Source organism: Maniola jurtina, chromosome 18 (genome assembly GCF_905333055.1).
Source record: "Maniola jurtina chromosome 18, ilManJurt1.1, whole genome shotgun sequence".
NCBI classification, from domain to species: domain Eukaryota; kingdom Metazoa; phylum Arthropoda; class Insecta; order Lepidoptera; family Nymphalidae; genus Maniola; species Maniola jurtina.
In genome coordinates this window covers 4,589,658-4,614,854 of record NC_060046.1, presented here as the reverse complement: position 1 = coordinate 4,614,854, position 25,197 = coordinate 4,589,658, and the positions used below count along the sequence as shown (strand labels likewise).

Here is a 25,197-nt window from a genome sequence, read left to right as displayed (position 1 = left end):
TAAGCTTCACTTAGCATTTAGTGTTTATTTCATGTCAATCTGTTCATAAATAAAAAAGTTATGTCAATTTAAAGAATCACGGCGAACATTTTTAACCATGGACGTATTATAACTATGGACCGATAATAAACTGAAAATGCGTGTCAATTATTTTTGTGCGCGTAAGTCATTTTGTCACTGTGTGCACCATCTAGGGCTGGGACGGCGAATTTGGGTATATCGATACCACATCGAAATTAATTTTCTATGTTACTACGACGGACTACGTGCAATATATACTTATCCATACTAATATTATTAATACGAAAGTGTATCTCAGTCTGTCTGTTAGCTTTTCACGGCCCAGTAGTTTAACCGATTTTGATGAAAGGTACAGAGTTAGTTTACACTCTAAGAGTGGGCATAGGCTACTTTTATCCCGAAAAAATCAAAGAGTTCCCATGGGATTCTTAAAAGCCCATCCGTTGTACCGATTTGTATGTACAGAGATAGCTTACGTTCTGGAAATTGACAACTTTTTACTTCAGAAAATTAAAGATTACTCACGGGATTTTTAAAAACCTAAATCCACGCGGACGATTATATATTCAGTAAAATGAAACACTTTTCAAATAATTTAAATCAATTTATTACGTATTATTACTATTAACGTAGACATATTTTATATACTTGTAATGTTATATTTTGAGACGGAAAGTTTCTGGCAGCATTGAATATTAATTATTTACAATCTTCTGTAAAATATACATACATAAAATCTACACTCAGATGTTTTAATTATGTACCTTTAGCAGCTGATACCTGTAAATTGGCCATTTCTCAGAAAATAAGTAAATACGTTCTGGTGCTTCTGGGATCGTGCTCTATTATAAAATAGAAAGCTCTTTAAACGTCAAGAATTCTAGGTCAACAAAATTATAGAGAGCTAGACATTGAAAACTGACTGAGGAAAATGTTCAAAACCTTCCTTTTGTTTTATTATTAGCCAGCTCTCGAAGTGGTTTTCGTTTTTGTATAACCTGAAATTAAATGAATTTATTTATGTCTTGCTGTTACTAGTTAAAAATGCAAAATTCCTTACGATGATAATAAAATTTAAGAAAACATCAGTAAAACATGAGAAATTATTTAAACTCACTTGTACCTCAATCCTGAAAAATAATTGTTGGTCCCTTTTTGTTTAACTATTGTCAAATAAAGAAAAGTGTAATATTACTATATATTTATTAGTGGATAGGTACCTACATACAATTTGAAAGTGCTTAGTGCTTACTGGTTGATGGTATATAAGATATCCTTCAAATATAGTTGGTATTGCATCTGATTTCAATTTATTTATTTTTAAACCAGAAATATGTATAACAAGACTCTTCGAAATGTTTGGAGCATAGACGAGAATATTCCTTTGGCTCCCAGTTTTTTCGTTTTATGGCCCTGATCCACGCAGTTCTAAATTCAGGACATTTTGGAAATCTACAAAAGTAAGCAAATGTTATTTATACGATAAAAGACAAATTTGATTTTATCGATAAAGTGTGTACACATCAAATGATGCCTAAAATAATTCATAAATTAAAATTAAATTGCGCTGTAAAACGTGATTTTTGTCAGTATTACACGAGATAATTACACTTATAACATGTAAATCTTTGATTTTTAGCGATTTTCGGAATAAAAGTCGCGGTTGGTATCGATGAAATAGTTATTAAAGACTTACCTATGAAAAGGCAATTCAGGAACTTGGACGCCTTCTTTCTCATATCTGGAGGCACAAAACACAGCGTCACACATTTGGTTTTTAGTTTTTATCTTAATTTTAATCCAGACTTTTGTGATTTTTAAAATTTTATAAAAACGCTGCATCAAATCCCAATGTTTTGTCTCCAAATGCTGACAACTACTGTCACCAGTTACACATACAGTGCGTTGTTGCCAGACTTATATGAGCTATCGCTTTCACCCGAACGGAGGTTCCCTGAAATAGACGGAGATAACAATACCTAGTTGACACATGGATGTACAAGAGCGGCAACAACCTATGACCCCCTCTAGTCTTATAATAGCTTTATGTTTTTAACGTACAGAGTACGTACTACACGCCTCGCGCCTGAGCGTCCGTGGCTATAATATAAAGTGCGGTCACTATTCCACGCGAACGAAGTCGCGGGCACAGCTAGTAGAATAATAAAAACGTAAGTTTCCAGGTAAAACTACTTTAATAAGCTTAATTTACGTAGTCTTTACTCCTCGGCCCCTGTACCAGGACTCTATCAGATGATGCAAGTGATCCTAAGGAAGTGCATATTATATTGAACCCCGATATGATGTAACGGTGCTTATTCCGATTCCGACAGACTATGTTTAAAGACAATACAGGTATATACGTAGGATAGGATGCTTAGAATCCACCCAAGGATGGACCCTATTAAGAAACTGGTGAAGTGCGAGTCGGATTCGCACATAAATGATTCCGTACAAGAAATATGACACCTTATTTGTGATGTAACCACAAATTAATTGCTACCTGCCATATTTCATGATTATAAGTCAACGGGAAATACCCTAGGTAGGTATATAGGTTTTCACATCGATGTGGTTTTAATTCCCTTGACGGGTCTAGACTCTTGACAAATATGACAGGCAGACAAACAGACAGACACACAACGCAGTGGTCCTATAAGGGTTCCTTTATTTTTCTGGAGATACGGAACCCTAAAAAAGAATTAGTAGCTAGCTACAATTGGAGCATTGTTACTCTAACAACGAGAGTCACATTTCAAGCCGCGGGAGGCTCGCTATACAAAACAAAAACAATCCACTGATAATGGCCCCATCAACATAATAGTAATGACGAAATATAATTGCCGTATCGTTGTATCTATGCCTTGTTTTGCGCAATTGTGGCCGATACAACGATCGCATGCGACAGATGTGAATTGTGACGGACATTTTGTGTTTTTACTGCGGTGCTATTTTCTAAATGCACAGCCTAGCATCCAACGCTGACGCAGCGATGTTTGATATTCACGTTTAAGATGTAATTTTTCATGGATACGAGACTGCATTCAAGAGGCCAACCTGATTATAATATACTTTTCTATTGATACGAACTCGGCGACTATAAAAGACTTAGATTTACCTATTGTACATTTACCTTCACCCTTATTCATTCTTCTACTAAATATTTCTTTATTTATTTTTAACGACAGGACTTTAGGTAAGAGCGAATAATATGTTAGTAATTTAGTAGTTAGTAATTTCTATGTATAAATAAACGTGTTGGGATCGAGAGTCAAGGCTCAAGACTAAGGTGCGTAACATGCGGGATAGCACTAAAAGTGGGAGCGGTTCATCGAAGCTTCACTGTATGTTTTGATGGCGACCTCAACGACGATCACAGTGTTATACAGAATACACGTAACACGGGCATGGCTGGAGCTTGACAATTTGGCTAACTAAATAAGTACGATGATATTGGATACATGATACGGTATCTGATATTGTTATTGGACGTTATACAAGCACCCTTTATTATAGAGTGATAACGTTTATTATATTTTGCTTACAATTTATTCGTCAAATAAGGTTTAAGCGCTGATATTTTTCACATAATTGGAACATTTTTATGCTATCACTTTTTGTATAAAAATGTTTAAAAGAAAAACGTTTGAAATATGAAAGTAATTAGTGTAACTCAAAGTCTAGCGATTCCTTTATAAAGAGAAAGTAAATGACATACTACTTAACAAGGTATTCCTATTCTTTTTAAAATGCCCTCTGCGTACCAGTACTACATTTTAAAACAAATTTTAGTTTGCTCGATCGTCATAAAAAAAATTGTAAAAAAATTAAGTTTTATTAAAATTTTTAGTTCAAAACTAAACAGGGCTTAGCGTGAACTAAATACAAGTCGGTCAGGTCAGCCGTTTGTGCATATTTCACTCTTTGTGAACTAATACCGCAGTCATACCTACAGGTCAACCTCGTTCAATCTCGTTCAGTTTTCCACTAGCTGAAATAAATTGCACTGCGTGACCACTGTAACTTGTTATTTTGCGAAGACCACCTAGAATCTAGATATTCGATGGTGAGGTCTAGTTAGAAGAGCGCACATCAGTCGCTTATTGTTATCCAAACTGGTGATGAGGAACTTTGAAGGTTATACTTTTCCTCCGTGCTTTAAACTTCTTCTCCTGAGGATGCTCCGGTGTCGGGGCGAAACGTGCGTCGAGAGTAGTGGAAAAGTCTTGTGTGGTGCATGTGAGTGGTGGTGGCAGTGCTTGCTTGGGAACTTGGCTTTATTGCATGGTTGGGGAGGTAAGCGGTGCTTAGCTTGTAACTGCATGTTTGACCATACAGATTTTTTCTGTTGGCGGATTATAGCAAAATAATTTTTTAACTGTTTCTTGCTAAACATGAACTTCCGCAAAGTAACGCCTGATTCTATTCAATAGATTTTTATTTGTTTTTATGTATGATAGTGTTTGGTTTATCGTGCAAAATGTTGGAAAAAATACCCGAGTACTGCGCGCGCGAGTCTGACTCGCACTTGGCCGGTTTTTTCTCAATATTTCCTAACTGTAACTCTTAGGGTCAGTGCAGACTGCGCTGTATGAAAGCGAGTGAAGTTGACACGTGGCGAGTGGCGGCAAGTAGAGTAGGTAGAGTCTATGACTAGTATGTAGTATAATATCACAGCGAGTATAGTATGTCAAAATCAAATCAAGCCACCCTCGTATGATTTTAATGGAGCAAAACCATTGGTAAAATAGCTATTCGAAAACATAATAAGTGATTATCACGTGTTGCAAATAGTAATCCTAATTGGGATATCGAGCGAACAAATTGATAGATATTCGATTCACTCGCTCATTGTCGATTCGAATTCGAATAATGTTAGTGTCTATTCCATCGAGAGTTTGCTCAGTATTCATATAAGTACTTTGAATATTGCTCCCGAGGATTATAATAAATAATAATTAATAATTAATTAATAATAATAAAGAAAGCAGCACTAGCACAACCACTATTGCTCAACATTAATACTTGATAGCTAACTAACGGCCAAAATTAAAATCAATCTATCGTAATCTGTCGATAAGTTAGCAACGTTGTTATTCGTCAAAAGTCTTTTTAACAAATATAACAGCGTTACTGAGTAGCTTATCGAGAAGTTAAAGATAGATTGAGTATTAATTTTGGCCGTAAGTAGGTACCTACTTAAGTAGTTATTTTTTCTCCATTCCCACTTTCTCTTTCATAAAGCTTTTACAAAATAATAAAATAGTTTTGTTACTTGTGTAGGTATATCTCATCATTAATTAGGTCGCATTTGTAAACAATGTAATAATTTTGTGCGAATTCTATCTATAAATCTAGTTATTGTTCGTTACACATAATTCAACGATACCTTATTAACAAAGAGCAACTTTACGGCGCGTTAATTGCGTATTAGGAACGCGTTTATAATTTAGTGTTGAAAGCTCGCACGATAAATCATAATGCCATCAAGAAATTATGTCTGCAAGAAGTAACTATCCGAGTTACAATGGAAATTCTCAGTTCATTCACAGTTAGTAATATCTAAGTTGCTAATCCTACATCATTTAAGTACCTACCTAAAGTATGCTCGACTTTAAATTTTAGAGTTCCGTGCCCAATGAGTAAAAACGCCCAATTAATGTCACTTTGCCGTCTGTCTGTCCGGGTATCACAGGTCTTTTGTTCGTAGAAGAAATGAGTTGCAAACCTGAAATTTTGGTATTTGGTTTAGACCAAAGCCAAATATTTAACTAAAAATTAAATTAAATTATTTGTTACTTTACTATATGCGTGTTATAAATTTATGATATTAGAATAGGAAACATTTCTTCAATAATAATCATCGTAGATTTGATCGATAATAGTCTATTGATGTTTAGGCCAATCTGACCGCCCAAGAATCTAAATAAATGAAAGGGTGACTGACTGACTGATTTTCAACGCACAGCTCAAACTATGAGACGGATTGGGCTGAGGCATAAAGATAGCTATTTTGACTTAGAGATCCGCTAGGAAATTATTTTTAAAAATACAACCTCTAAACGGATAGAAGTAGGGGTTTAAAACTTTTGTAATTCACGCAGGCGAAGCCGCGGGCATTTAAACCTAGTTTGTAGTATACTTAACTATACAAATTAATAAAAGCTTGTACATAGATTTTTACAGTCTCTGTCTTTTGGATGAAGTTTGAATAATTGGTAAGTAATTTTATTCAGTCTTTTTAGAATTTTGATGGTTATTACTAACTAGCTGTGCCCGCGACTTCGTTCGCGTGGAATAGTGACTTTTCGGGCAGCATTCCTTAGGGCAGCGGCGCGGCTCTCAGCGCGCTTTATATAGCCACGGACGCTCAGGCGCGAGGCGTGTAGTACGTACTCTGTACGTTAAAAATGTTCGCCGTGATTCTTTAAATTGACATAACTTTTTTATTTATGAACCGATTGACATGAAATAAACACTAAATGCTAAGTGAAGCTTACTACAATATATTAGTGCAAACCGTATCTAAATCAAATAAGTCGTTTCTGATATTAGCGTGCACAAACACACAGACAAACAGACAAACACACAAAAAAAAATTAATTACAATTTCGGGTTCGGCATCGATATAATAACAACCCCTGCTACTTTTTTTTATATATTTCCATTGTACAGACACCACTTTTCTACAATTTTATTATATATATAGATCTGAACGCCAACCAACGCCCTTTGATAGAGTCTCTTTACATTTTCCTTTCAACAAATTGTTAATTAGGAGCCGTTCTCCGTAACATTAGTTTTGTGTTAGCTCCAAGTTCATTACAGGCGCTGAAAACCTTCCTGATTGATCGCGTGCTCATCTTGAATTATAGCCATTTGGGAAATACCTACCTCCATTATTACGTTCTTATTCAGTATTAGCTGATGCCCGCAGCTTCGCCCGCGTGGATTGGTCAGATCCCCTGCAGCATTAGGATTGAGGAGTTGGAATCCAAATTTTGTATGAATCAATGTCGCAAAGTTCCTCTATCGATTAAAAAAGAAATGACGCAAATCGGTTCAGAAATTTCGGAGATTTCGGTGTACATAGGTAGAAAAACACAACTCCCTTCTTGAAAGTCGGTTAAAAAAGTAGCCTATGTTACACCCTGGTCAATCCTCTACTTGTATGTGAAAATCCCGTTAAAATCGGTTCAGCCGTTCCGAAGATTAGCCTTTTCAAACAGACAGACAGACAGACAGACAGACAGACAGACAAAAATTTTAAAAATGTGTGATTCAGTTATGGTATCGTTCAAATAACTATATGACCTTAATATGTGGTAGTTATTTCGAAATTACAGACAGACACTCCAATTTTATTTATTAGTATAGATACTAGTTATTACTGTGACTTGTATCTAGACTATATGCCCGCGACTTTGTCTACGTGGATGTTTTAAAAATCTGTGGGAACTCTTTATTTTCTGGAATCCAGGATAAAAAGTAGCATCAAAATCGGTTAAGTGAAAAGGACATGAAAAGGTAACTTGTAACAGACAGACTGACAAACAGACACACTTTTGTATCTATAATATTAAGTATGCACGTAGATTTTTTAAATCAGACTGGCTTTCTGAACCGCTGAGGTCTTTATATCAAAAAGGCGTAAGTTGTCCGACTTATGTAAAATAGAATAAATTCATTGCGTTCCATTTGCTTTGATGTGTAGGAAGACTCATGACATAGATTTTCCTAGTACGATTACTAAGCGCTAATTCTGGCTTAAATATAGTCCATCTTTGTCTTCAAATCAAAGCTTAGCTGGTGCTAAAGTAAAACAGACACGGCACTTTAACAACGTGTTAGATTAGTTTTGGCCACACATTAATTACACACGCTGAAGTCCACGTGATAGATTATTCGCTCATCAAGACTAATGGCCATCGGTAAAGCCTTGAAAATTATCTTGTTCATCGTGGAAAAATCAAACTCATCTTTTCTTCATAGTACTAGAACCTTATCTGTATTTTTATAACATTAATAGCCGACGCCCGCGACTTCGCCCGCGTGGATTTAGGTTTTATTCGAAATCCCGTGGGAACTTTTTGATTTTCCGGGATAAAAAGTAGCCTATGTGCTAAATATTATCTATCTCCATTCCAAATTTCAGCCAAATCCGTCTAGTAGTTTTTGCATGAAGGAGTAACAAACATACACACACACACATACACACAAACACACAAACTTTCACCTTTATAATATTAGTGTGAAGTGTGATAGTGTGATAATATCAGTGTGATAGTGTGATTAAACTTAGTCCTAATAGCTATGAGATCTAAGAGAAATCTTATTCTTGCTTATTTCTTCTCTTCTTCTTTTTTTTCTAATTCCTTTTCTTTTAATATCCGAACCCTTGTTGGTCCTTTGATAAAGGTGATCGCTTGCCCAAGAGACGATCCGTAAGCCCTGGAGGCCCTGGAGTTACAAAGCCACTTGCAATATCAAGCCTATTTCCAATATACTAATACGCTTGGCGGTAAGTCTTTTGTAGGTAGGATATTTAAGTAACTAGTCACGATCAAAACCAGACCTTATAAGTCTAGAGCAAAGATAGCCCAGTGGTTAAAGCCATCGACAGTTATTCGCAAGGTCGTGGGTTCGATCCCGGGCTCTAACTTTTCCTCTAACTTTCTAATTTGTTTCAATATCACTTGCTTTAACGATTAAAGAAAACATCGTCAGGAAACCTGTACGCTTAAGTGATCTCCACAATGTTCTCAAAAGTGTGTGAAGTCTGCCAATCCACACTGGGCTAGCATCCCCACGTACCAGCGTTGATTGGACTATGGCCTAAACCCTTCTTACTCTGAGAGGAGACCCGTGCTCAGTAGTGGGCCAGGGATGGGTTAGTCTCCAAATTGCCCCTACTGGGAATTGAACCTGAGACGTTTTGCTTGCAAGACCAGAGCACAGTAACACTCCACCCAGGAAGATCGCTAAAAGTATTGAGTAATTTTACCAGAACAATACCATTTTACAAAGGATCTTGTTCGAAAATGAGTTTCGCTCGTTACGAAGCACTTACTTTATCATCCCCTAATTTAGCCGTATTTTTATTGTTTGTGCTTCAGCTTGCTCTGACAGGATATTATTTGTTCCAATTTCATGAACATTTCTGTGAGCACAATAGTCTTGTTTAGCGGTTACTAATTAATGTCCTTGTTTTAGTACTAATTAATTATATTATTTTGGTAGTAAACTGTTTGACCTTGTTGGATACCAACTTTGAGTTTTGAATTAATTTTATTATCATTTGCTAGCCCTGCTTTATCCTTTTGTTTTAATGCTCCTATCCGAAGTTTTATTCCTAGTTTTTTCGGGATAAATACCTACCTCTCTTAGGTATAGATGGATGGATGATGTGATGATGTCTAAGTCTTAAGACTAGATGATGCCCGCAACTTAATCCCTACCTTTAAAAAAAAATCCGTGGGAATATAAAGCCTATATCCATCCCCGGGATGCAAGCTATATCCGTATCTACCTCAAAATCGGTTAAGCAGATGGGTCATGTAAAACTAGCAGACAGACAGACAGACTTTCAATAATAGGTCCTGTACTATGGATTTGTATTTTAGCCTATGTAACTTTCAACTAACAGTTCTACATTTTAACAGAAATCTATAAAATCACAGTTACAAATATTTTTCTAGAACGTGTTTACAAAATTTCATTGAGTTTAATTGATTAATATTCAATTGAGAACCAAAACACATTTGTATGGATTGGGCTTGAGAGCGCGCTAAGCTTTGACTATCTTGCATCATTCCATAATAACTCCGTCGTCGCGTCGCGTCTTTCAGAAATCGTAAACCTAAAGTTGTAACCATATAAAATTTTATCTCAACTACATGTAGAATTAGTTACATAAAACGTTCCACTCTTGATAACCCCTATCAAAGTCAACTAAGGTGTCAGACGTAATAAGCCTCATACTATAAATTGGACCCTTAAACGGCCAACTATACACTAAACAAGTTTTGAGTGTAATATAATGCTTGATTACTTAGCTACAACACCTTAGGCCCGGTTCACACGAATAGTTTCGCTGCTAAATTGTTTCAACTTTCAGTCAGATACGGTTTTATAAGTATACTTATGTTTGTATAGGTACCCCAGCTACCTGATTCCTTTAAGGGGCATGAGACTAATTCTGACACATTAGTTGATACTAGAGCTAATTTCTTAAACTGGACCCTTTCAAGTAAAGATTTTTATATAAACCTGTGAGGATGATACTGCCATTGTCGCAATTGAAAATGCCATAAGCCTACGTTGTTGTATTAGTTTAAAAATGCGAAAAACCAAATTAAATTTGAATTTCGCGGGCAGGCCCGTCGCTTCCAGTGGAATCACTAAGGCTATTTAGTTCGAAAACGATTTCTATATTCATGTCTACCTAAAGACTTATCTAATCTAAACAAGTCTGTAGGTATTGCCTCATGATTGGGCAACGCCTCTCTCATATTTTTTCACCACTATCCATTCAGTACCTCTTTGGGCCGCCAAACAGTTTTATCATGCGATGATCGCCTCAGCCTGCCACGCTGGCCTAGATGATTTCGGGGAGTCCATAAAAAAGCAGACTTTGCCCACAAGTCATCTGGCATACGGCTCACATGACCTGCTGAAGCTAAATTAGACAAAAGAATCTCCTTTATCTCACAGTCGAATGAGATGTTCAAAAAAACCACAGTAGCCGCACCGCTTTGCTAGGAAACCTTATTTAATCGATAGAGATATTGAATTGCAATTAGAGCTTTTTATCGTTCAGTTTTTATCGTTTGCTAAAGTTAATTTTATCTCAATTAGCATTTTTATTGAAGTCGGGTTATTAACTAAAAAAAAAAATACGAGTAGCTTTAGTTTTACCTACCAATTTATTAACCGACTTCCAAAAAAGGAGGAGGTTTTCAATTCGTTGGAACCTTTTTTTTTGTACCATGGTCACAGAAAAAAGGATTCACAAAGAATCGCTGAATTCAGGTGGCGCAAGACCGTATCGCGTGGAGGTCCAACTGGAGGTCCTTATGAAGTTATGACCTATGTCCCGCTGTGGACGTCTATTGTGTTGGCAACCCTGGAAAGATGCGCAGAACCCGGGGAATGGGCGGGCAACACTGGGGCAGATGGAAGTGTGCGCTTATGAGTTAATTTCAAATTCTTTGGACCTTTGGGAAAAATAACATGTCCTCAAACTTCAAACCAGAAAATAAGTGACATTAAGTATCGCAAAGATTATTCAAACGAAATTTCAATATAGCAATAGCTATATATAGCAAGCGGTGATATATAGCTATTGCTGCTGATAGCGGCGAAATTTCTGTATTGAAGTATTCTGGGTTTCACTGACGCGACCTAAGCCTCTTAATGATTATTATCATCGGAGCATTGAGACGATGCAGTGGGAGTGTCGTTCAACAATCGGTTAATAATGACGATGAAGATTACAGAATATGTTATAATAGTTTTGATATCAGTTCTAAATATGTGCCAGAATTTCAAAGCATAAAGGTAGCATACCGAACTTAGAATATAATGTATGTTTAATTACTTAGGTAAACATACCTTATTTGGCAAACGTTACAAGGTAACTAAATTTGGCCCGCAGCCAGAACCGTGTTTCATTCAAGTGTTGTGCGCTCCAGAATATTGTTAAGCGATTGATGATGTTTTATTATCAAATAGGTACAACTGAAATAATATATGTATGTAGGTGTTAAAATTGTACAGAAATTAAATGGTTTTCAGGAATACTCTACTCGCTTGCCGGCGTTTTGTGATCAAATCAGTGAACCACAAGTGTAAATTAAAAATTTTCAACACCCCCGACAAATCATTTTCAAATAAATAATTATGTATATCTAGGCAACGTCCATCTTGACAGCTTGACATTTGTCAATTGACAGTTGAATATTATGAACCTAAGGGTTATCTAACCTTCTTTTCTACAAGAAAACTAGAAAATAGCTGATAACTTTTAAACGGCTGAACCAATTTTTTTGGATTATAGCTAAGAACACTCTTGATCAAGCCACCTTTCAAACAAAAAAAAGTAAATTAAAATCGGTTCATTCGTTTAGGCGCTACGATGCCACAGACAGATACACAGATACACAGATACACAGATACACAGACACACAGATACACACGTCAAACTTATAACACCCCTCTTTTTGGGTCGGGGGTTAAAAAGAAAACTCGTTGATCATTTCAAAGATGTCAATAAAAATAAATAGCCCACAACGCTCAATTTTATTAATTAACTGACTGTCAAAGTTATTAAAAAATCTTGGGTTTAGATTGATCATACATTCAATAATAAGGTAGGTAGGTACCTATTATGCAACATGATCAAAAATGATTCTTGATTACTATAATGAAATGAAATGGTTGTCTACTTAGGAACACAGTATACAAGTGTAAATTAAAAATTTATAACCCGACAAGTGATGGTTACAGTAACTAGAAAAGAGATGATAACTTTCAAACGGCTGAACCGATTTTCTTGGATAATAGCTAAGAACACTCTCGATTAAGCCACCTTTCAAACAAAAAAAACTAAATTAAAATCGGTTGATTAGCTAATATTAGTCATATAATATTATGACTAATATTCTTTAAAAAAAAAAAGAAAAAATGTTGATTCTATTGCGATTTATTTCCATTCAATCGTAGCATATAATTACGTAATACAGCGCTAAGTTTTCGCCACCGAATAATAAAATAGTTGGGGTTTCGACCACAATTTAACGGACTAGCCCGTAGGGACGTAGCTAATGGCCTCGTAAAAATTGTGAGCAACGTTTCGCAATCACACGTGAGATTAGAACAGAAGCTAAAACATCGGCCGTATACCTACCCCCCAATCCAAAACCTTACAATCCCAAGATCCAACACAACGCTGAAAAAGAATAAATTTTTATAACATTTATTTAAGACAATCTGTTCCCGCGACTTCATCCGCGTGATATATTGTAATTATTATAGGCTGTACCTGCCACTCAGGTAAAAATATGTAGATTTATATAAATAAATATTATAATAATAATAAATTTATAATAAATTTATTTATTTATAAATGTAGATTTATCGGTGAATTTTTTTTTAAATCGTTTCATTAATTCCGAAGATCAACACATCGAAACCAAGAAATTATACATTTTCCCCTTTAATATAGTAATATAGTTTAGAAGAAACTGACTGGCACACTGAAAAGATTGAAAAAAATATAACGGGATATATGAAAAAACATGACTCGAGTAAACGTAAGTTGCTAAAAAGAAAACAGTTTGATTTTTTCATATATTTTTATTTTGGTTCGGATCTTCAGTGTACACAGCATGAAAGGAAACAAAGAAACTACATAATTCTCTTCCGAACTAACTTGAGTTGCTACCTAATGATATATTCTGTAACACTGTTGAAATGAAATGTCACATATATTATTATTTATTATTAGAGGATGCCCGCGACTTCGTCCGCGTGGATTTAGGTTTTTAAAGATCCCGTGGGAACTGTTTCATTTTCCGGGATAAAAAGTTGCCTATGTCAATTACAGGGACGCAAGATACCTTGATACCAACTTTCATACAAATCGATCAGGCGAATGAGTATTTAGGAATCCCGCGGGAACTGTTTGTTTTTCCGGGATAAAAAGTAGCCTATGTCCTTTCCCGGAATGTATCCCAAGTCTGTACAAGATTTCATTTAAATCGGTTCAGCGGTTGAGCCGTGAAAGCGTAGCAGACAGACAGACAGACACACTTTCGCATTTATAATATTAAGTATGGATTACTACCATACACTCGTCCTTATCCTAAATTTATAACCGCATCTGAAGCATATAGTCCCCGGAAAAGGATGATAAAAATAATATACTTCAAAACGATTTACAACAAAACCTTAAAACCTGCGCTCCGAGATTTCCCGATAAACATGGAAATTAAATTATCCTGGCAACACCTTCAAAGTAACGTGGAATATTTCTGGTTTAGCATTATTAGATATCCAACCTTAATGTTTACTTTGTTCAAACTTTGTACTTTCCTGTGTTTATAATTTTAAGGGATTTCTGAGAAACAAATCAAAGGGTGCTTTTCCACCAGAGATGTAAGCTAAGGTTTGTGGCGAGCGTGTAAGATGTGCTATGAAGATGCGCTTTGCGTGAGATACGAGTAGCTGGGCGAAGAAGATGCACGATTCTTTCCTCTATACAAATGTTTTACGCCTATTTATTAATAATAATAATAGGTGTAAAACATTTGTATGGTATTGTATATATGCAGAATATAAATTCTGTGTTGTTCTATATCTATAACTAAGCCATATATCGATTTATCTCACCATAATCTATGCCCTAAAATAATGAATATTTATATTATTTTTTATATATATTAATATTTTTTATAACAGTGTTTATTTCAAAAGTTATGGCCCTTGAGAAATCTGTATTTTAAGGGCAAATTTTGAGAGCAACTTCGTGCATAAATAAACTATATAAAAAATTAGAAAATTGAACAATAACCAACTTCATGTCACGCTATACGCATGGTTTCAAATATCTATACCTAGTTAGTGTAAAAAAAATGCTTTCTATTGCCATCAATAGACGTATTTCACTTTGCTGTTTTTGACTATAAATCTCGAATCTCAAGTAAAATTCATTCACCTGGCCTCTTTCGGGGTGAGGTGCAGTTAGAGGGAAATGGTGACACGCAGACATAACGTTGTTTCCGTCATCTGTGGAAACAGCACTATTTTAGGTTCCACCCGCCAACGAGTTATCGCTTCGATGAGGATAGATAGATAGATAGAACACTTTATTGCACATAAAAACACATGTAAAGGATCACAACACAGAAAGAAGAAAAACAGAAAAAACAATTGTGTGCAAAGGCGGCCTTATTGCTTGGAGCAATCTCTACCAGGACACCTTGAAGCGGGCTCTTACAGCTTAAAGTACACTAATTAGTCATTTGCTGTGCTCCAAACTACCCAGTGTACCACTACAACATCCCTAGTTCACAATCTCAGCACGCATTTGTCACTTTAACTAGTAGTTGAAACACTTAGCTTCATTGAACTCCTTTCTACCAGAGCTAAGCTAAGCTATGAAATACAAGGAACCAAAAGCTTAATTTGCTATAATCCGCTTAACTAGACAAATCACTTGACGTACGTTTCGTTTCACCCCGACATCGGAACTTCCGCAAACTGACGCCTGCTTCTATAATACAACACATGAATTCAAGCAAATATATTGGTGGGACACACATCCGTAGTTTGATAACCTATCAAATCTCTGGTGAATAGGCAGACTTTCTAGTAACATCTCTCTCGTCAGTATTTAGTGAGTAGGTTAGGTGTATCCTATTAATATTATTAACGCGAAAGTTTGTATGTATGTATGGATGTTTGTTACTTATCACGTAAACTACCGGACAGATTTGGCTGAAAATTTGGAATGGAGATAGATTATACCCTGGATTAAAACATAGGCTACTTTTTATCCCGAAAAAACAATGGTATCCCACGGGATTTTTAAAAACCTATATCCACGGAAACGAAGTCGCGGGCATCAGCTAGTAAAAACATACATATCATGTTATTAAGCTCCTGTAGGAGGTAGGTAATATAAAACTTTTCGATGGATAAAGATTAAATTACAATTTAGCAGCCAAAGTCAAATCACATTTTGGGCTGCCGCTATCAATCTTGTTGTACTGAAAATTTTAACTAAATTAAACTTTGGGGCTATAAATCAAATCGTTTTAATCCGTCGATAACATTCGTGAAACGCCGCACTTCCTTTAGACCAATCCATTTATTTGGAGCTTTATCTTCATTTTTTAGCACTGTAACTAACGTTTTGTCAAATTCTAATTCTAATTCTAAATATTTTTATTCAATTAAACTTTTACAAGTGCTTTTGAATCATCAAAATAATCTACCACTGGTTCGGAATGAGGTTCCTACCGAGAAGAACCAGCAAGAAACTCGGCGGTTGCTCTTTTTCAATTTACAATCACACTAATATTATAAAGGAGCAAGTTTGTGTGTGTGTGTGTGTGTGTGTGTGTGTTTATGTTTGTTACTCCTTCACGCAAAAACTACTGGACGGATTGGGCTGAAATTTAGAATGGAGATAGATGATACCCTGGATTAGCACATAGGCTACTTTTTATCCCTGAAAATCAAAAAGTTCCCACGGGAATTTTAAAAACCTACATCCACGCGGATGAAGTCGCGGGCGTCAGCTAGTAATATATCATCTCAACCAACCGACGCGGACGTCTACTACGAGTAATATGTATTGGCAGAAACTACAGGTTTACAAAACTTGTGTAGCGATTCTCTGCGAAACGCTTAGCTCAGGTTACCAAAGTTTCTTCCAACCTCAACCTTGGACAATACACTGAACCTAAAGCAAAAAAGCTGGCAAGACACTTGGCATTCTCAATAAAGACAAGCGGTAGGTACTTCACGCCAGAAAAGCCTCTAACCCTATTACCACGCCTGAGTTCAATCGTGTATAGAGTACTGCAGCTATTTATAGGATGGCTGTACCAGCTTGATGCATTGAATTAGGTGGATAGTCGGCCTAGAATAGAAGACTCATTGGTAACGAAACGCTGATCAATTCTAATTTCGAAGGCTAAGAACATCGGCGCAAGGTAATTGGCGTCAAGGTCTGCTGGTATTCTACGGGTTATATTTCGAAAAGTGAGCTATGGAATTATTTGATCTAGTTTCCCACTCGCTATTTTATCATCGGATAGCGAAGCAACGCAAAGGACTGATCTCCTTTATAATCAAAATTACACGGACTTGTACGAAGCGATTAGCTTCCTTTTGAATATGGAACACCTTTCCAGCTTCTTTTTTCCCTACCAGTTACAAAATTCATGCCTTCCTTTTAGGGTTCCGTACCTCAAAAGGAAAAACGGAACCCTTTTAGGATCTCTTTGTTGTATGTCTGTCTGTCTGTATATTTGTCCGTCCGTCGTGTCTGTCAAGAAAATCTATAGAGTACTTCCCGTTGTGCCTTCCTTTTAGGGTTCCGTACCTCAAAAGGAAAAACGGAACCCTTTTAGGATCTCTTTGTTGTATGTCTGTCTGTCTGTATATTTGTCCGTCCGTCGTGTCTGTCAAGAAAATCTATAGAGTACTTCCCGTTGACCTCGAATCATGAAATTTGGCAGGTAGGGAGGTAGGTAGATACAAGTAAAGGAAAAAATCCAAAAACCGTGAATTTGTGGTTACATCACAAAACAAAAAATTAAAATGTGTTTCAATTTTCAAAGTACGATAACTATACCAAATTGGGTATCATATGAAAGGACTTTACCTGTACATTCTAAAATAGATTTTTAATTATTTTTATGCATAATGGTTTTTGATTTGCGTGCAAAATGTCGGGGAAAATACCCAGTACGGAACCCTCGGTGCGCGAGGCAGACTCGCACTTGGTCGGTTTTTAATATCATATATTTTGTATTGTTACAGTAGTGAAAAGCAGTATGCGGTATCAGACGACGTCACCCCTTAGCAAGGTGGGCCCAACAGCGTCTCTACGCGATACAGAACCAAATTTCGATGGTCCAATCGAGAACGTCACCGTGGCTCTTGGCAGAGAGGCAGTGCTTACTTGTTCTGTGTCTGACATTGGGGACTATAAGGTAAGAATTATTATTATCATACTACCATACATTTAACGTTGACCAACCAATCACTAACGAACCCTATGTTGCCCGTATTAAGAGGCATGAGACGGGCCTGGCCGCGAAATTCAAATTTAATTTGGTTTTTCGCAATTTGTAAACTAATACGACAACGTAGGCATATGGTATTTTAATTGCGACAATGGCAGTATTATCCTCACAGGTTTATAAAAAATCTTTACTTAAAAGGGCCCAGTTTAAGAAATTAATTCTAGTATCGACTAATTTGTGAGAATAGTTTACCAAATTAAATTTGCATTTCATGGGCAGGCCCGTCGCTTCTACCTTAATTTATCCACGGAAACAAGTACGGAAAACATGGGTTCGCTTGTGATTGGTTGGTCACTCAAAATGGCTCACTAACTTTTTGTCTTTGTAGTTTATTGAGATTACGTAACAGAGAGAGACCTATATTAACTTCTCTCCGTGGATAAAGTATAGTCTGTAGCAGATTATAATAGCTATTCTTATTTTATTTCATGTATTTTGTAATACAATTTTGAAGGTAAGGATTGGAACAGCGGAAAAGATGCCCAATCAGCAATAACACGAATTGCCCCCATCCAAACCCATGTGCTGAAAATATATTTCAGTATAAATACTGAAAATAGGAATAACATCATCCGCACGAGTCCGCAAATTCTCGGAAACTCGGAAAAATTTATTTGGGGATTTTCCGTATCAGGATCAGCCCCCGGTTTCTGAAAGTTGTCTTACCGTTTAATCAATAGTACCTACTAGAAAACCATTGACCAACTTGGGTTTTCGTAGATATTATACCTAGCTAGCTAATATCGATGACTTTATTCACGTGGAGTTAGATTTTTGAAATCCCGTAGGAATTTCTGAAAATCTTCTAAGTGGAGGTCTACGTTTGTCTTTGATTAGTAAATAAGTTTTTAATAGAAGTTGATTTGTTTATGGACTCGACATATTATAAGTGATAAAGCCTTGGCTAAAATAAAGTTTATACGGTATTTGCCTAGGTATATTAAAAATAAATTATTTCTCAGTGATTATTAAAATACAGGGCCTTCCAAAATACGTAAAATCCATGTCCTTTGCTAGGTTTTAGTGTAATTACCGTTTTAAATTTATCGATTCAACTAAAAAAGCACGTAAATTAATCATTGTGAGGCACATGTTTCATACATACATATTTCATACATATGTCGAGTACATACATATTTCATAGAAGCTCACATACAAGCGCGTGTTTAGACGTTTGATAAAAAGACACTGATTTGACCAGTTGTCAAACACCGGATTATGAAAGTTACCTTTCCGATTAATCAAAAATACTAGAAAAAAACTGGCTAACTTGGTCTTACTTTATTAGGTATACCTACCGTAATTATCCTGTTATGGTATTTTCCTCAATTATTATAAGGACGTCGAACGAGTCCAACATTAAAGATTAGTAGTTCTAATCAAATCTGCCTTTGATAACAACTTAATCCGTCATACCTCCAATCCAATTTACATAATTTCTCTCGGCTTACATTATGTTATTACCACCAAATTGAATACGACGGGAACTTTCCAAATCTAACTCGAAACAAAGTGGATTAGAATTTTTTTATACACAAGTATTTTATATAAACCATCACATTGTAGATCCAGCAATACGCGGGACTACAATCACTACTCATATCACAAATGCGAAAGTGTGTTTGTTAAATGTTGTTTTATTGGTTTGTCCTTCAATCACGTCACAACGGAGCAACGCAACGGAACGACGTGATGTCTTGCAAGAATATACTTAGATAAAGACCTAGAAAGTGGCATAGGCTACTTTTCATTACGGTAAATCAAAGAAATCCCATGGGACTTTTGATAACCTAAATCCACGTGGACGAAGTCGCGGGCATCAGCTAGTTCAGCTAGTAACATTATAAATTGACTATTTGAAAAGGGCAACCGTCGAGTTTCTTGCTGGTCCTTCTCGGTAGGTTTTCTGGACCAATGCGTTGATTCATTATTATATTTCAAGAGCTAAGGGTTGTCTTAAATAAAGCACATTCTAAATTATCTAATCTAATAACCTCCCTAAACCATCCATCGAGTATCGATAAGTGTCCTCAATGACAAACGAGGAAGCTCTCCAAAGGGGATCAATCACTTTAATGACATTTAAACAGTGTTTCAGCAGCGATGGCCCTCATGACTGGCGGATTATACCCTATAATCGAACTCCCGCGAGAGAAATTAACTGTCATGTTTTTCTATCTGGGTCATCTTAAAATAACATTTTCAAAAAAAAACATTCTGGCACATTGAGTAAAAATAGGCTAGTTGCTTTCTAGAAACCTTTGTAGTTCAACTGTTTAGAGGGTGGTTGGATACCTGGAGGTTTTTCTATTGAAACCAAGTATGCAAGTAAGTTCGATCCCGGGCACGTCCCTCTAACTTTTCAAAATTATGCAAGTTTTCTCACAACTCACACTCTAAGAAGATGTAGGTTTTTATTTTATATAATAGACATAACTGCACGCATTACGTCTACGCGAACGTTCACGCCACGCAAGCGGTATGCCATGTCTCATACAGTTCCATACATTACAACGCAATGGTACGCGCTACGTCTACGCTTACGCGACGTATACGCGGCCTGTGTGGCCGGGGCACTTAGAGTTTTATGGTTTAGTTAAAAAGTACCTATTTTTAAAATGTTTATGTGGTTTTTTACAAATTTATATGCATAATTAATAAACTTACATACTTACTTACAATATGTTCTCTTCCATATAGTTCTCGTTAATTTAGTCTCCTCAATCTATACTTATAGTCTTTAAATTAGGTTATATCTATGATTTCAATCAAGAAACAGAAAATCAATTTTACTTAAATTGTTATTCAAGCTTTCTTAATTTATTTCCATAAATTATTATGCAAATAAAACCGGTAAAGATAAAGCGATTTATTATTCGCTTAACAAACATCTGCAGTGCAAAATCCCTCAAAACGGAGACCGCGGAGTAAACAAAATTAATGATCGTCCGATGTAGAACTTCTGCAAACATTTTTATCCGTTGGATTTGCTGTTTGGTGTGTTTTTTCTTAAGAAAGTGCTCCGTAAATAACCCCGTCTAAGGGCGCGGTCCAAACAGGCGCATAGTTTGCGGTTGACTGATTACAGGCCTATACGTCTAGGCTAACTGTACAAAACTTTAGTTCTCTAGAATAGACTGTAAGATATTGTCTGTCTGTCTATCTGCATGTCTGTCTACCTGTTTGTCTGCCTGCCTGTCTGTTAGCTTTTCAAGGCCCATCCATTTTACCGATTTTAATGAAATTTGGTACAAAAATAGCTTACATCCCTGGGACGCACATACCTATCCTACTTTTTGTTCCGGAAAATCAACGAGTTCTTATAGGAATTTTAAAGATTGGTCCTTTTAACCGATTTCGACAAGATTTGGTACCTATAGCTTGCATTCTGGAGACGAACATAGCCTTCTTTTTATATCGGAATATCAAAGAGTTTCCACTGGATTTTTTAAAACCTAAATCCACCCGAGCCAAGCGATGAAATTTGAGTATTTTTTTTTGCATTTTTTAGACCGTCGCGCAAGGCACAGGGCCTGTCATCTCTATACATGTCGCAAATCATAAGTTTTGTATAGAGTCATAAAAGTTATAGATACAAGAGGCTGTTGAGACCACACCCTTAAGAGGACCCATTTAGTATCTTCAATGACAAACGAGGCAGCGTCCTGAGGGCGATCGATCAATCTAATGACATTTAAACAGTATTTCACGAATGATCCGCGTGACTTGCGAGTTTATGCCGCATAATCGAAATTTTGGTGGAAGAAATAAATGGTCATTGACCCTTTCGGGGTCACTTTAATTTTTTACGTTGCGAAGTAAAAAAATCCTGATTTTTAAGATCCCTGAGTTTTAATCATATTATTAGTCTTGGACTAATAGACTCATTGATGCTGTTTTTTAACTAACCTTTGACGTAGCCAGCTCTACATAAATTCTGGATCCGGGGTTTACTTGAAAAATTTTGTAAGTATGTAAGTGTTAATGCTCTATAATAATATAATTGCAAGTTTTGTCCGAATCAGTTGTGACTTTGACAACTTCTATGGCGCAGTGATGAGCGCTGTGGTCTTATCAATAAGAGGTCCTGGGTTCGATTCGCGGGGCCAATTTGAGTATTTCGGTTTAAAGAAATTTAAAGATTTTTTCTAATTTCTTAATTGTATCTAGTCTGATCTGGTGGGAAACCACGGTTGTGGCTAGTTAAGACCTTACCAGCAAAGCCGTACCACCAAACGATTTAGTGTTCCGGTAGGTACCTACGAAGCCGTGTATAAACCAATAAAGGGTAAGGGTGTAATTAAAAAAAAAAAAAAAGATTCCGACGAATTGAGAACCCCCTCCTTTTCCGATGTCTGTTAAAACCTCCCACACTCCTTCCAAGTTAGCCCGCTACTATCTTTGACTGCATAATCACTTACCATTAGAGACATTGTAGTAAAACGTCAACTCGTAAAGTAAAAGTAAAATCGTAATCGAATCACACTATAATATTATAAAGGCGAAAGTTTGTATGTGTGTGTGTGTGTGTGTGTGTGTGTGTGTATGTTTGTTACTCCTTCACGCAAAAACCACTGGACGGATTTGGCTGAAATTCAGAATGTAGATATATAATATCCTGGATTAGCACATAGGCTACTTTTTATCCCGGAAAATCAAAGAGTTCCCACGGGATTTCGAAAAACCTAAATCCACGCGGACGAAGTCGCGGGCGTCAGCTAGTAAAAAATAAATTAAAAAAACACACGCCAATAAATTTTAAAATTTTATCCTAGATAATATTATAAATCAAGGTTTACTTAGTCAACAATAAGGTCAGCTCATTCAAATTCGACGACCAGTATATTATGTTTCCGTTCGCTTGCAAATTCGATTAGGTAAGTAGGGACATGAAAAGTGCATAAAATATTAAACTTTACAAGCACCTTCTAAAAACGCCGAAAAATATTTTACCATCAACACAAAAATATAAAAGCTGGCTATCAAAAGATGGAGAACAATAATTACTTTTTAGTGATGTAGCTGTAATTCCGTAATTCCGTGGAATCAGCGGAAACAAAGACCATTCAGGCCGTTTGCTTTTATTACGTAAAATTAGCTCGCTTGCAATCTTTTTGAAATTCGCGCTTGCGAAGAATTAAATGCATTTTTGCTATTCAGGAAGGAATGGGCTGTGCGCTTTTAACTCGGGTCTTTCAGATAGGTATTACTTTTTAAACGTTTATAACGAATCAGATGGAGGGCTTTCTTGTTAAGTGATTTAATTGGATTTTGTTTTTTCTAATTAAGGAAATTTCAAAATATTTTTTAAATCCATCCATCCATCATCCATCCATCATCAGCCTGTATGCGTCCACTGCTGGACATAGGCCTTTCCAAGAGCGCGTCACCAAACACGGTCCTCCGCCTTCCTCACCCACCCGCTCCCCGCCACCTTCTTCAGGTCATCGGTCCAGCGGGCAGGAGGTCGTCCCACACTGCGCTTACCGGTACGCGGTCTCCACTCCAGAACACGTCTGCCCCATCGGCCGTCGATTCTACGACAGACATGACCTGCCCATTGCCACTTCAGCTTGCTAATCCTTTGAGCTATGTCGGTCGCTTTTGTTCTTCTGCGAATTTCCTCGTTCCTGATTTTATCCATGAGGGTGATACCCAACATAGCTCGCTCCATAGCGCGCTGAGCGACCTTTAGTTTGTGGACGAGGCCAACTGCCAGTGTCCACGTTTCTGCTCCATATGTCATCACAGGTAGGACGCACTGATTGAAGACCTTAGTCTTAAATACATATCAAAAATTGTTACCTAGCGGTAAAGGCGTTGGGCGTTATCCCAGGACACGCACGTTCGAATCCGCAATTTTTGATATGTATTTAAAAAGTATGTAGATTGAAATTGTATAGTACCTACATACATAGTAAACCAAGATATCTCTTTGGAGTTTCATCCAAATCACCTGTCCATCTGTTTGTTAATATATCACAGCCATAATTTTTTTTTTTACAAAAATTAGACATTATATATACATGGCCTACACTCCCTAACTAGCTTCTCCTTTCAGCAAAGGTTGCCTGGTAGAGATTGCTCCAAGCAATAAGGCCGCCTTTGCACACAATTGTTTTTTTCTGTTTTCTTCTTTCTGTGTTGTGTTCCTTTAAATGTGTTTTTGTGTGCAATAAAGTGTTATCTATCTATCCCTGTAGCGAATTATGAGCAAGATAGCACGAGTCTCTGTTGTTCTTGTATTTAAAATCTTAATGTCAAGCAACAAGGTTTGTTTATTTTCATTAGTGTAAGGCATTAGGTTGCCTTTACCGTGCAAACGAATTTTGTCAATGTGACTTTTAAAAGTGGTAGTGGATACTGTACCTACATACTGAATTGAATAAAAATAAGTATTTATATAGATAAGCGAAAACTCAAGACAAGAAGTGGACAGTTGAAGATTTGTGGGGGACGAGATACGAGATAAAAAGAGAAGTTTTATAAACACACCAAAGTAGGGCTCACTGTTAAAATAAATAGATCTTTCCTCAAGTACAAAAGGGAAGTGTTTATCGGACTAAAAGTAGAGCATTTATCTTTTGTTGGCGCAAATGGTATTTCAAGGGTCGTAAATAGAAATAAAAGTCACAGAAAGTAGACTAAAATCACTGTTTAGGCTTAGTGAAATGATGTTAAAGTAGACAACGCTTTAAGCGATGTGTTATTTTAGTTCTAAGCTAAAATGAGGAGTGAGCGAACATAAACGCTACTTTTTCACTTAAGAAAACAAATATATAAGTTTAATATGGAATATTTTCAATATTTTTCTTTAAAAATGTAAAAAAAAATTCATCCACGCGGACGAAGTCGCGAGCATCCTCTAGTACTTAATATAATAAAGAGGTAAAGTTTGTAAGTTTGTTTGAATTCAAATAAATTCAAACAAGTTTCTGAAACTAAATTATTATTTTCCTCCGAATAAAATCAACGAAATATAATAAGAAGCGTGAATTCAGTTTTAAAATGTGCGAATTGTAGAAACTATATTATCCAGGACTCAGAAACTTGGCCGTGTCAGCTCGAATTCACTTTCAATCCACGCTCAGCTGTGACCAACGAAGTGGAAAATTCATTTGCGACTGGAGCCGTCGCCTTATTATCCTTTGCTTTCTTTGCATAGGTTTTTATTTGATTTAACGGAAAATACAGATATTGAAATAACGATTTTTTTACGTTCATTACGATCCTGATTAAATGTCTGATTCAATTCTTCACAAAGCATGAATAAGGTGAAATAACGATAATCATTATTTGTTTTAATCAACTCTTGCATTTCTACTTCTCTATAAAATAATTTTTCAGTTTGTGTATG

General features: G+C 36.3%; 1 protein-coding gene across 2 annotated transcripts in view; it reads left to right on the top strand.

Moving 5' to 3' along the window:
• Positions 1–25,197, top strand: part of LOC123874348 (lachesin-like) — an 87,357-nt gene that overhangs the window by 37,839 nt on the left and 24,321 nt on the right. For both annotated transcript variants that reach the window (XM_045919619.1, XM_045919620.1), the window contains exon 4: positions 17,575–17,747. In XM_045919619.1, coding sequence (XP_045775575.1) covers positions 17,575–17,747 — 173 coding nt within the window. The remainder of the gene's footprint in view (positions 1–17,574; positions 17,748–25,197) is intronic.